Source organism: Lissotriton vulgaris, chromosome 1_1, assembly GCF_964263255.1.
Source record: "Lissotriton vulgaris chromosome 1_1, aLisVul1.2, whole genome shotgun sequence".
In the NCBI taxonomy this organism is placed as follows: domain Eukaryota; kingdom Metazoa; phylum Chordata; class Amphibia; order Caudata; family Salamandridae; genus Lissotriton; species Lissotriton vulgaris.
In genome coordinates this window covers 49,928,386-49,940,464 of record NC_141685.1, presented here as the reverse complement: position 1 = coordinate 49,940,464, position 12,079 = coordinate 49,928,386, and the positions used below count along the sequence as shown (strand labels likewise).

At 44.5% G+C, this 12,079-nt stretch overlaps 1 protein-coding gene across 1 annotated transcript in view; it reads right to left on the bottom strand.

Annotated features, from left to right (window-relative positions):
* Nucleotides 1-7,673: 7,673 nt before the first annotated feature.
* The window catches only part of LOC147737193 (uncharacterized), a 132,846-nt gene continuing 128,440 nt past the window's right edge, over nucleotides 7,674-12,079 (bottom strand). Inside the window, exons 3-4 of the mRNA XM_086919060.1 lie at nucleotides 11,031-11,199; nucleotides 7,674-10,881 (exon numbers count right to left, since the gene is read on the bottom strand). Of these exons, the coding sequence (XP_086775186.1) occupies nucleotides 8,392-9,972 (1,581 nt within the window). The 5' untranslated portion in view covers nucleotides 9,973-10,881; nucleotides 11,031-11,199 and the 3' untranslated portion in view covers nucleotides 7,674-8,391. The remainder of the gene's footprint in view (nucleotides 10,882-11,030; nucleotides 11,200-12,079) is intronic.

Sequence of the window (12,079 nt, the reverse complement as noted above, 5' to 3'; positions counted from 1 at the left end):
TGTCTGCTACATCTAGGGCACATTTGATGGATGCATTAGTAATGAGTTTACCCTCCTGAATGAGCATCTCCCCCGCCTCCTTGTATTGGTCCGGCAAATGTTGCAGGATGGCCTCTAATGTGTCATAATGGGCCCTATCATAACGTGCAAGCAGGGCTTGAGTGTTAGAGATCCTCCAGATGTTTGCTGCCTGTGCAGCAATGCGTTTGCCTGATGCCTCAAAGATCTTCGACTCTTTGTCTGGGGGAGGAGCATCACCAGTAGTCTGCGAATTCGCCCTCTTCCGAGCGTTGGACACCACCAGGGAGTCCAATGGCAAATGTCCCTTAATATACGTGGGATCCGTGGGCGCCGCCTTATACTTCCTGTCGATTCGAGGATTGACCACCCGCGCCCGGGTGGGCTCCCTGAATACCTCCTGTGCATGCTTCAGCACCCCTTTGAGCATAGGTAGCGTCTTGACTTGCTTTTCGGCTACCGAGAAGGTGTCGACCAAGAAGTCCGCATCCACAGGGTCTGAGTGCAGTTCGACGTCATGGTTCGCTGCAGCTCTCTCTATTAATGCATTAAACGCCGCCGAGTCCTCCGTCGGGGACGTCTTCGTGGTGAAAAGATGAGTGTCCTGACCTGACTGCAGGTCGTCGGCGTCGCCTCCTGCCGTCCAGGGCACCTGCTCCCCGTCCGGATCCGAGTACGCAGGATAGTTGTACTCGTCATTCTCCTCGTCCACCTCAGGCACTGGGGAATGGGCCGGCGAGCGTTCCATGGCTTGTGGAGACAGAGGTTCCATCAGAGCCGAAGAGTCCGCAGAGTACTTTTTGCTCTTAAGTGGAATCCTAAAAGGTTCCAATGGCGGCTCCGACGTAATCTTTCGTTTGAGGAGCGACAATTTTCCGGTGTTGGCGTCGATCATCACCTCTCGACGTTCCTCCACCGCGAGGGGTTGGAGCCGAAGCTTCGATACCACCAAGGCAGCTTTCGGCGTCAATACTTCCTGAGAATGTCCGCCCTGCTTAAGCGCGAAGGCCTTCGGCGCCGACTTGGGAGGAAGGGTAAAACGGATGGGCGTTTGTTCCTTGGCAGGCTTCGGCGTGGGCCTAGGCACGACAGTGTCCTGGCTGGGAACCACGGTGGACTGTTGGATCCGCTTCAAGGATTCTCCCACCTTCTTAGTAAGGGATGCCGAGGGCTGAACCGTCTCGAGCGACTCTTCGCCTCCGAGAGCCCGGTCGTCGGCAGGCCTCTTCTTCGGTGTCGACGCCCCCTGGCCTGTCGCACCGTCAGTGTGACGCTTCTTCGAAGCCGTCTTCGGGTCCGCAACCCCTCTCGGTGCCGACCCAGAAGACTTCGGGTCGGCCATTTTGGCGCGGCTTTTGTGGTCGGCCATCTTGGCGTGGCTCTTCGAGTCGGCCATTTTGGGTTTCTTGGAAGTTGACGCCTCCAGAACCTTCTTCACCAACGCCAGTTTCGGTTTCGTTTTCGCATCCAAGGGTGCGGAACCGGTTGGCTTCACTTTCGTTTTCTTGCTAGAAATGTCCGTGACCGGGCCCGGAGGCGGGGACGTAGGACTTATAGTAAGATCTCGGGTAAGGCCCGAAGGCGATCCCTCGACCTGGGCCGTATAACGGGGGGAAACCCCGGAGTCCGTTTGGGGATGCTCTTCCTCTGAGCTATCTCCCATCGCGGCACAAATCAGTTCGTCGTCCCCTACCTCACCGGAGACTTCGTCGCAGGCCTCCTCGTCCGCGTCGTAGGCCTCTTCCTCGGACGCGGGGCCAGAGTCCGACTCTTGTACGCCGGCCTCCTCCTCGATCGATTCCTGAAAGATGTCATCAGGTGGGGGTGCCGAAGCCGACAACCGTGCCTGGAGTCGATTAGCCCGGCGAATCTTCAAAGTTTTCTTACTCCTAAACTTTGAACACGCCATGCAGGTGTCTTCACGGTGATCCGGTGACAAGCATGTGTTGCACACAGGGTGCACGTCGAGGTGCGAATATTTCGAGTGACATAGCGGACACTTCTTGAATGGAGTCCGCTCCATCGCAAATGCGGTAGTGTAGGCCCGTCCGCGTCGAAGCACGTGGAAGGGCAGTAGGAGATAGGAGCTGAGAGTCAGTAAGAGAACCCGAACGCAACTATACCGACGCCCAGCCTAAAGACCTTTTGGTCTCAAGTGAAATTGAACAACTATCGGTTCCGAAGGAGGGAACCGAAAACACATCCGAACCCTATGGCGGAAAAAAACAATCTGGGGATGGAGGCGATGCCCATGCGCACTGTAGTCCAGGGGAGGAGCCACCTATCTCGTGATACTTCGAAGACTCTTCCAGGACAACAATGTGCAATCATCCGGACCCAACACTAGGTGGCGGACTATGCACAGATATGAATTCAGCAGCCCACATGCCTCGAACATCCGCAATATTTCGTTCAGTCAGATTTCCAATTATTTAAACAGAAACCTCATATATTCAAGGTAAAATAACAAGTATTTCTACATGCTAAAATGCATATAGTCATTTCACAAGAGTGAAATTAGCTTCCAGCAAGCAGTGAGAGAGGTGATGATTTTGAGATCAAGCCCCTGCAAACCATTATGGGACGAGATTAGCAGTGGGTAGTGAATATTATAGTATCCAAATAATTCTACAAAGAGCTGCAGTTCACCTCGTTCTCCCCAGTTGTCCCCAAGAGGCAAATGCAATAGCATTTAAAATATTATACATCAAGCTGCAGTTCACCTCATGTCCCTAGATGTCCCTGATGATGCAAATGCAATAGCATTTAAAATATTATTTATCAAGCTGCAGTTCACCTCGCCGTCCCTAGATGTCCCTGATGAGGCAAATGCAATAGCATTTAAAATATTATACATCAAGCTGCAGTTCACCTCGTCGTCCCAAGATGTCCCTGATGAGTAAAATTCAAAAACATTGAAACCCTTTCATGAATGCTAAAAATTATGCTAAGCTTATCCCATAATGCTTTGCAGGGTCTTTTAGTTGTATTTTTGCCCATAACTGTGCTTGGGGTGGTTCTAAGAGAATGGGACCACCACTGAATTACTATTTAAAGGGAGCAGGAATGTATAGAACCTGGGAAGAAAAAACAACACTCGTGACGGAATGCCCCCAGCGATTGTCACGCCCCCAGCACACACCCACAGCACAATGAAGACACGCCCAAAAGGGACTACTTTGCTGGCACGGTTCTTTTACATTTTAAATGTATATGGTGGGCGTCTGCATAGCCTATGTCCTTCTGCTGCAAGTGCCCTTTCCAACGCTGTATTGGGTGTTGTGATTGGTGCTGTGGTTCCCGAGTTTACCTGGCCAAAAGGTGCAAGTTCTCTCTTTATAATACTAGTATAGATAAGTGCATAAGTTTATGTTCAATAATTTCAGATAATTTACAGATAAAGATATCAGATAAAGATCCCCTAATTTTTTATATCTTGTGGTATCAAACATCTGCTAGAATTAACAGACTTCTCTTCTAGATAAATCCAAGTTTGAGAAGGTATTAAATGCGATTATCAACTTTCTGTTATTTTAACACATTTTCTCAGTGCACAGAGTATTTTCCCTACATAGATCACAACATTTCATGCAATGGTCTGTGCTTGAACGTACAATGAAGGGGTAAAAACTTATTTCTACCACAATCAAGAAACCCTTGGGTCTCTGAGGATTACTGTTTCAAATGAAGACCTAGCTAAGATGAAATATCCCTCACCCACCATAGTTGGCATGCTTCCTTATTAGGAATCTCCATGCACTGTGATACAACCCCCTCACTGAGAGGGAGGAGTTCGGGCATGTTTTGTCGTAAAGAAAGGTATACTAAATACCACAATAATGAGCTCAGGGTAGTGTGGGCAGCAGAGTGAAAGTTAAAACTTGCTAAAGGGTATGTGGTTTCCATTATTTGTAAGCCCCTGGGCCAGGATTAAAAACAGGGCACTGTGGGAGAAACATATATGCACTGTTAGAGTCAATAAGAGGTCAACATGTTTCAGCATATTAACCCTCCAAAGAGGTGTTTGCGGCATTCTTCAGGACTTAATCAAAAGTTCTGCTGCTCAATGTACTCAATCACTAACAAGCATTGGCATAGCCAATAGGTCTCACCTTTGAGGCCTTATAAGTGTTTAGTCATGCAGATCCAGCAACAATGTAAAATAATTTCTGTTAAAAAAAAGACTATAAACTAACTAAGCTAGACGTGACTTTGTAACTGGTTAATCAAACGTTTCTGAAGGTTTAGTATATATAAACAACTCCTTTTTTCTATGGTGTCTCATAAAATTGATGCTCTTAATTTTGGTAAAAGTACATAATGTCAACAAATTCAATACTGCTTTTAAATCAATTTACTTTTGAAAGCTTGAAGTGAAAGACAATTCTAAGTGGCATTTGCTTATGAGTAGGCGCTAATGACTATTTCCGGATGACAATGTAATTAGCATTTTTGTATAAGCTGTGTTAAAAGTATGGGTAGGGAAAATGGCTATTTTGGCCAAAGGCTCCCCTTTCTATATGCATGCTAGTTCTAATTTGTAAACAGAATCACATTTTTTTATGTGGTACACTGTAATGTTAGATGAATCTATTTTACCCTTCTGATAAGTAAGGGATGACGATGAACTGTTTTTCGTCCCTGGTTTTAAACGGGTTCAGGTTGGAACAGACGAGGTGCTGGTTGACTCTGCCTCAGATAATAGTTGTTTCCCGCATGCTGCTTTCATGCGACCTAAATCCCTTCAGTGCAAGAGGCAGGCTGCATGCCTGCAGATATGGCCAGATCAGTACTTGGCTGTTTCGGTTCTCCAGTTGTGCTAGAATAAAAGCTGGTAAGGGCAGGGGCTTAGCTTCCTATTAGGGCAGCAGGTGCGGTGGCACCAGGTCCCAGATGCCTTAAAGGCCCACTGAACCCTGATAACTGCTGTTTGTCACAGTTCAAACAGAGGCCTGAGGGGCCCACAGAACAATGATTACTGATGTTTTCCACAATCCAAACAGAGGGCAGGGGTCGCATTTCCTTTCTTACCTTGAGGCCCAGGGCACACTGGCTAGGCCACTGGTTAAGGATGCAGAGGGGAAGAGGTGGCAAGACAGATGGATTATTTAAACAGCTCGACGATGACTTCATGCCTGGGTATTACAGTATTCATCGCAATTAAAGACTGAAGCAGGAATAAATCTCATAATATAGGAAGGCCTATGTACAAATGCAGCTCCATCAGACAGGTCGGGAACGCCTAATGGCTTTGAACTTAATAAAGCCACATTAATCACTGGTCTTGAAATGCAAATGGCAGCATTAGACACACAGAGGTGTAATCTACGTAATCTCATTATGTTCAGGGTACGGGAGGGTGTTAAGGGAATAAAGCACTTTGACAAAAACATTTCCGCCACCTTAGAAATTCAATCTTCCTTGACCTACCCTAGTATACAAGTAGTACCACATTCTTTGTATACCTGAATTAAATAGGTACAGAAAATTTACCATATTTAAAGACCCAGTTCAGAATTACAGGGAAGGTGCACTGTCCCAGACTACACAATGGTGCAGTCTTCGGCGGGTGCTGTCATCCCACACAGGGGGAGTACAACAAATTATGCTGGAAAAAACATGTGGTGCCCCAACGTAAGCGCAGTTGTAAACCACCATTCTGCTTACATAGTAAAGCACCTGGCAGCTATGAGGTGAGGTGGCACGTTTCCCCTGCAGGTGGTTGGGGTCTGTCACCATCCTGTCAGGTGGGGGGTATACAATCAGTGCGCCTCCTTACTGCTTGTCTCCCTCCGCCACGCAATTTCATCACAAATCTCGTCCCCTTTTGGCTACAGAGGGGTTTTTCAACACTGCCAGCGCCAGACCCTGCTGCAAACCCAACAGGTCTCCCAGTTCTTTCATGGCCATGGCACATAAAGGCAAAGTCCGGGATATCATGCCACTGAGTGACCTGCTGCTACAACTGGTGCAGCTGCAAAACCTGTTTGTGTCCTTCCAGACGATGACTCACCCTATTGTTGGCAGAATCCAACATTTTCTCCAGTGAATTAGATCATGCCAGTGGCAGACCCCTCTCCCTATTCCACCCAGACTTAACAGTGGTGACGGATGTATCACTTCTGGGTTGGGAAGGCCATATGGGAGACAGAGACTAGGGAACCCTTATCACCGGCAGAGACCCAACTCCACAACAAGCTGTTGGAGTTGCGAGCATTTCACTTGGCGGTGAAGGTCTTCCGGCCCACCATCACAGGAGGGCTGGTGCAGCTTCTCACAGACAAGACAGTCAATGACGATGGCCTCATTAGGAAGTGTCACACTTGAACTTGTTTGACAGTGAGACGAGGATTCACCTGCTGCAGTTGTTTGGTCCGACGAACGGGCGCTGGAACTGCTTAGTTGAATGTGAGTTCCTCCCAGGTACGGTGCCCCGAGATACAGAAGAATCCGTACTGGGTTGTATTGAATATAGTTGAGAAGCATATTGGAGAGGCGGCGATCTTACGTCCTGATGAGACCACGGTAATTAACTGGAACGGTCGAAACATTGACTATACAGGGACTATTTCATATAAATTATGTCTTCTAAGAATCGCCTTTGCATAACTTCTATTGTACGAAAGTATTTTCAGCCCTGTTTTTGTGAACAAAATGTGGATCGGACGGTTTTATCATCATATCACTTTCATCTTGAGCCCTGCGCAGTCATCACTCAACACTTTATATATACACTTGCTGCAGAGAATACAATTAGAATTTTTGGAAATGAAAAGGCCTCATTTGAATTCAAATCATGATAAAAATTGTGAATTAATATCTGGCCAGGGCCTGTATATGTGATACAGACCTGTGAGATAATGAACTCACAGACCCCTGTATTTGTTCACAGTGCACATGGGAAGTGCTTCTATGCGTCTACGCTTGTCACTTCTGGAGCAGAATGACATAGACACTGAGCTGCATGATGTCTCCTACTGCATGTAGCAGGACTGCTTTAAAGTTTGAGGATCCAGTCTGGTGTGTGGGGAATATTCACAGGGTGAGGAATCTGCAGGTAAAGGAGTATCCACCAGAAAGAGCGTTACCGAAGGCAAGTAACTGGTTTGTTATGTTTTCCTGCTGTTGTATATTATCTAATTCTGGGTGGTGAACTCAGCGGAGCTCGTAGAGTCCTAAAAACTCAGCTCCATGGGGCGTAGCAAGGTCTAGTTGGCAAGGAAAATCAACCTCCTGGCGAGATTTCTCAAAGTTGGTCGTCGGATTTCTCAATGCAAGTGGGTGCGGCAGGTCACAACCACTCGCATTGAGAAACCTTCCTTCACATTGACAAAGCTGCAGCTCGAGTAGAAGCAACTGCACCCTCTTGTGCTTCACATGGTGCCTTTCGCGATTATTTTTACAGGGCGGGACAAACACCCCTGGATCAAAATCACCAAGAAGAGCATGACCCTAACGCAATCCGCTGCTCGCGGAACTCCGAGTAGAGCGCCAGAGTTTTTTTGTCACTTTGCGGGATTTCTTCATTGAGGAACTCTACCTAATTGTGGATTTTGTTGCAATTAAAAAAACTTCAAGGCCTGAAATTTCTTTGGAGGTTGCATGCAGGCAGCCTAAGTTATCCTGCGAGTTTCTTGATGAATCCTATTGCAACTTCAATATGTGCTCTCTCATCTAAAATCAGGTTGTTAGAAGCTTTTCTACAACTCAGGATACGCCTTACTTTTCACCTGGTGTGGATGCATTTCTCATGTTTAGTGAGGTCTCCTTTCTGAGTATACCGTTTCTGTCTTTCCCCTCCTGTATAAGGCTTTAGTCCAGTGTGAATTCTCTCATGTGAAATGACATTGTATTCGTGATTGAACCTTATCTGACATTCAGAACACACATAAGGCTTTTTTCTCCCTTGTGAGTTTGCTCATGACAAGTGAGAAGTAATTTGTAACCAAAACTTTGCTTGCATTTCGAGCACTCATGAGGTTTATCCCCCGGTTGGGATCTCTCATGAAGCATAACACTGTCTTTCAGATTCAACCTTTTATGGCATAAGGATTTTCTCAAGTGTGGAGTTTCTCATGGTGAGATAGCGTTTTTCTCTGGAGCTTTTCTGGCATTCAGAGCACTCATAAGGTTTTCATCAGTATGGAGTCGCTTTTGGTTAGTGAGGATGTGCCTGTCAAATAGGAATTTCTGGCATTCACAGCGTTGGTAATGTTTTACCCGTGTGTGCGTCTGCTCATGTAGAGTGAGATTGAGTATAAAATTGATGTTTTTCTGGCGTTCTGAGCACTGAATTATTTTGATGGTGTGTTTTCTTATGGCGCTTGTAACCATCACTACCTCTGAATCTTTACCTTTAGAGCACTGATAATTTTATTCACCAGTGTGGATTCTCACATGTCCAGTGAGATGCGATTTACGGCTGAAACATTTTAGGCATTCGGAGCACTGATAAGGTTTTTCCCAAGTGTGGATTCTTATATGCTGAGTGAGATTGCTTTTTTCACTGAAACATTTCTGGCATTCAGAGCACTGATAAGGCTTTTCCCCAGTGTGGATTCTTATATGCTGAGTGAGACTGCTTTTTTCACTGAAACAATTGTGGCATTCAGAGCACTGATAAGGTTTTTCCCCAGTGTGGGTTCTTATATGCTGACTGAGACCGCTTTTTTCACTGAAACATTTGTGGCATTCAGAGCACTGATAAGGCTTTTCCCCAGTGTGGATTCTTATATGCTGACTGAGACCGCTTTTTTCACTGAAACATTTGTGGCATTCAGAGCACTGATAAGGCTTTTCCCCAGTGTGGATTCTTATATGCTGAGTGAGACTGCTTTTTTCACTGAAACATTTGTGGCATTCAGAGCACTGATAAGGTTTTTCCCCAGTGTGGGTTCTTATATGCTCAGTGAGTCTGATTTTTTCACTGAAACATCTGTGGCATTCAGAGCACTGATAAGGTTTTTCCCCAGTGTGGGTTCTTATATGCTGAGTGAGATTGCTTTTGTAACTGAAACATTTCTGACATTCAGAGCATGGATAAGGTTTTTTCCCTGTGTGGGTTATTGTATGTTGAGAAAGACTTCCTTTGTTTCGGAAAATTTTCTGGCATTCAGAGCACTGAAAAGGTTTTTCCCCAGTGTGGGTTTTTATATGCACCGTGAGTTCGCGTTTTTCACTGAAACATTTCTGGCATTCAGAGCACTGATAAGGTTTTTCCCCAGTGTGGGATCTTTTATGCCGACTGAGAACGCTTTTATCACTGAAACATTTGTGGCATTCAGGGCACTGATAAGGTTTTTCCCCAGTGTGCGTTCTTATATGCTGATTGAGAACGCTTTTTTTACTGAAACATTTGTGGCATTCAGAGCACTGGTAAGGTTTTTCCCCAGTGTGGAATCTCACATGTGCAGTTAGAAGTGATTTAATTTTGAAATCTTTTGGGCATTCAGAGCACTGATAAGGTTTTTCCCCAGTGTGGGTTCTTATATGCTGATTGAGACTGCTTTTGTAACTGAAACATTTGTGGCATTCAGAGCACTGATAAGGTTTTTCCCCAGTGTGGGTTCTTATATGCTCAGTGAGTCTGATTTTTTCACTGAAACATCTGTGGCATTCAGAGCACTGATAAGGCTTTTCCCCAGTGTGGATCTTTCTATGCCGTGTGAGACTACTTTTTACACTGAAACATTTCTGGCATTCAGAGCACTGATAAGGTTGTTCCACAGAGTGGGTTATTGCATGTTGAGAAAGGCTTTCTTTGTTACAAAACCTTTCCTGGCATTCAGAGCACTGATGAGGGTTTTCCCCAGTGTGGATTCTTATATGTTCAGTGAGATAAGATTTACGTCTGAAACTTTTTTGGCATACATTGCACTGAAAGTGGTTTCCCCCAGTGTGCATTCTATCAAATTCTGTGAGATAAGATTTAGGGCTGTATCTTTTTTGGCACATGTAACTTTTTTCCCCAACTTAGGTTATTTTACCTTGATTGAGGCGGTTTTGAACACTGAATTTGTTCTCACAGTCATTGTTTTTATAAGGTGTATTCCTAGAGTTAATATCTCTATGTTTCGTTTTCTCTTGCTTATATGCCACGGTAAGAGGGAACCTGATTTTTGAGTCGGGCTTGTTTAGATAATGTTCAGCATTTATCTCTATAAGAAATTGTGTGTAATCTTCTTAACACTTGAATTGAGCAAAATATGTCTGGAAGCAGCCCTGTAACACATGTTGAAATGTTTCTAGCAGATAATAGTCTTTAGGTCTAGCCTCTCCGGCAGCAACTTATTTTGTGACTGAAAATTTTCTCAAATCTATTTGTATAGGTTCTTAGCAATGCAGTGATAAGGTGTTAGTCTGATATTTAATGATTAAACTGATAAGTACCTTTTTGCACTGACATAATGGCAGTAACTGAGGGCGTTAGAACGTGCACAGTACTGTTGTGGATCATTAGTCGCAGAACATCAGTTCCTTTTACCCTTTCTATGTTTGGTGTAAGGTTAAGATTTGTAGTTCTGAAGACGAGGATTTATTTACATTACCTATAGCGTAACGGTGCGCATTTAATCCATTTTTATCTTTAACAGTTTTACATATCCCTCATGCACAGCAGATAATGTTGAGGCAATTTACATAGAATTACAGAACAGTACACAATAAAAAGGAAACAATCTGAGATGGTCATGAACACAATAAAGTAGTGAGTTTTTAAGGTTTTCGCAAGAGTGAGCAGAGTGGGTCGTGGTTTTCTACCCAGAGGCAGATAGTCTCGGTTGTTGAACAAAGGTGATTTTCCAATCTTTTGGTTGTTAACGTGTCAGCTTCGGAGTCTTCTCTCAGCGTCTTTTCTTTGATGGTCTGCAGAAGAAACTTTTTGTTATAACTTTCTTTTATGCAGTGTGTGCTTCCTCTCTGGAATTACATGATGTTTTAGATGAAGGTTATTCTGTGCACAGATATGGCTTTGCTCTGGGTTAATGGAATGCTAAATTAGAGACTTCACTTACAGTATAGTACTTTCCTCGTCTTCCACTTCCTCGCCACACCTAGATTTGGGAAATTGTTTAAACGTAGAATGCTGGATGTCCTTCAGTTTTTCAAAATAATCCTTCTTATGGCACTGACTTCAGTTGCCTGGTGCTAAATCTTGCTTTCTTCGTCAGTAATTTCAATCACCTATAGTATTAAAATTAAATAGTTAATACATGAAAATTTCCAAAAATATAATTTACAAGCCAAATCAATGCAGAGTTGCAGAATTTTGAAAATGTTGAGCAGAGTGTAGAATAGTAGCCCAAGAGTACTTGGATGTAGGAGTGAGGATTTATAGAATTTTCAACATTTTATTAAGCTCACAAAGGATACATGCACCCTATGAACTTGTAACATAGATTCCCAAAGGCAACCTAATCTATTGTGTGCTGCGAGGACTATGCCTAGACATATCCCTCAACTATGGTCCAGAGTATGAATCAAGGGCAATGAAATTAAGGAGTACTTTCATGTGCTCATTTTATTCCACCTGATTATCAGTTGTTGGGTTTTTCTGCACCTGGATGTACCGGGTGCAGAAAAACAGGACACAATTTTTTTCCAGACAGGAAAATTAGACTGAAAAGACGCACAAGACTCTGGGTGCAGCAGAAGCAGCCAAGACTTATGCTGTTGTTTTACAAACTGGGAGAAACACACAATTCTTCCCTTTGTTGGACATTTCTTTACCCTTTCCTCCCCTGCTTCACCCATCGCCCCCCCCAACCAACCACATGCATATATCTACCACCTGCTTAAAACTAGTGGTAAATAAAAGCAGAAAAACACTATGAAATAGAGAATGGCATGTGGTTTGACAGGCAGAAGAATCTGTTCCTCGTGGCAACTCCCCAGTCCATGGCGTCAAACTTGTGACTGCACGTTACTGGGGTAAATGTACCACAAAGTAAAAAAACAAAACAATTACATGAGATTTTTCTGACACCCCAGTACTGTGCAACTTCGAACAAGGGACTATGAGAAGTCTTGGACCGGTCCTGTGACCTGGAGGGTCACACCAAGT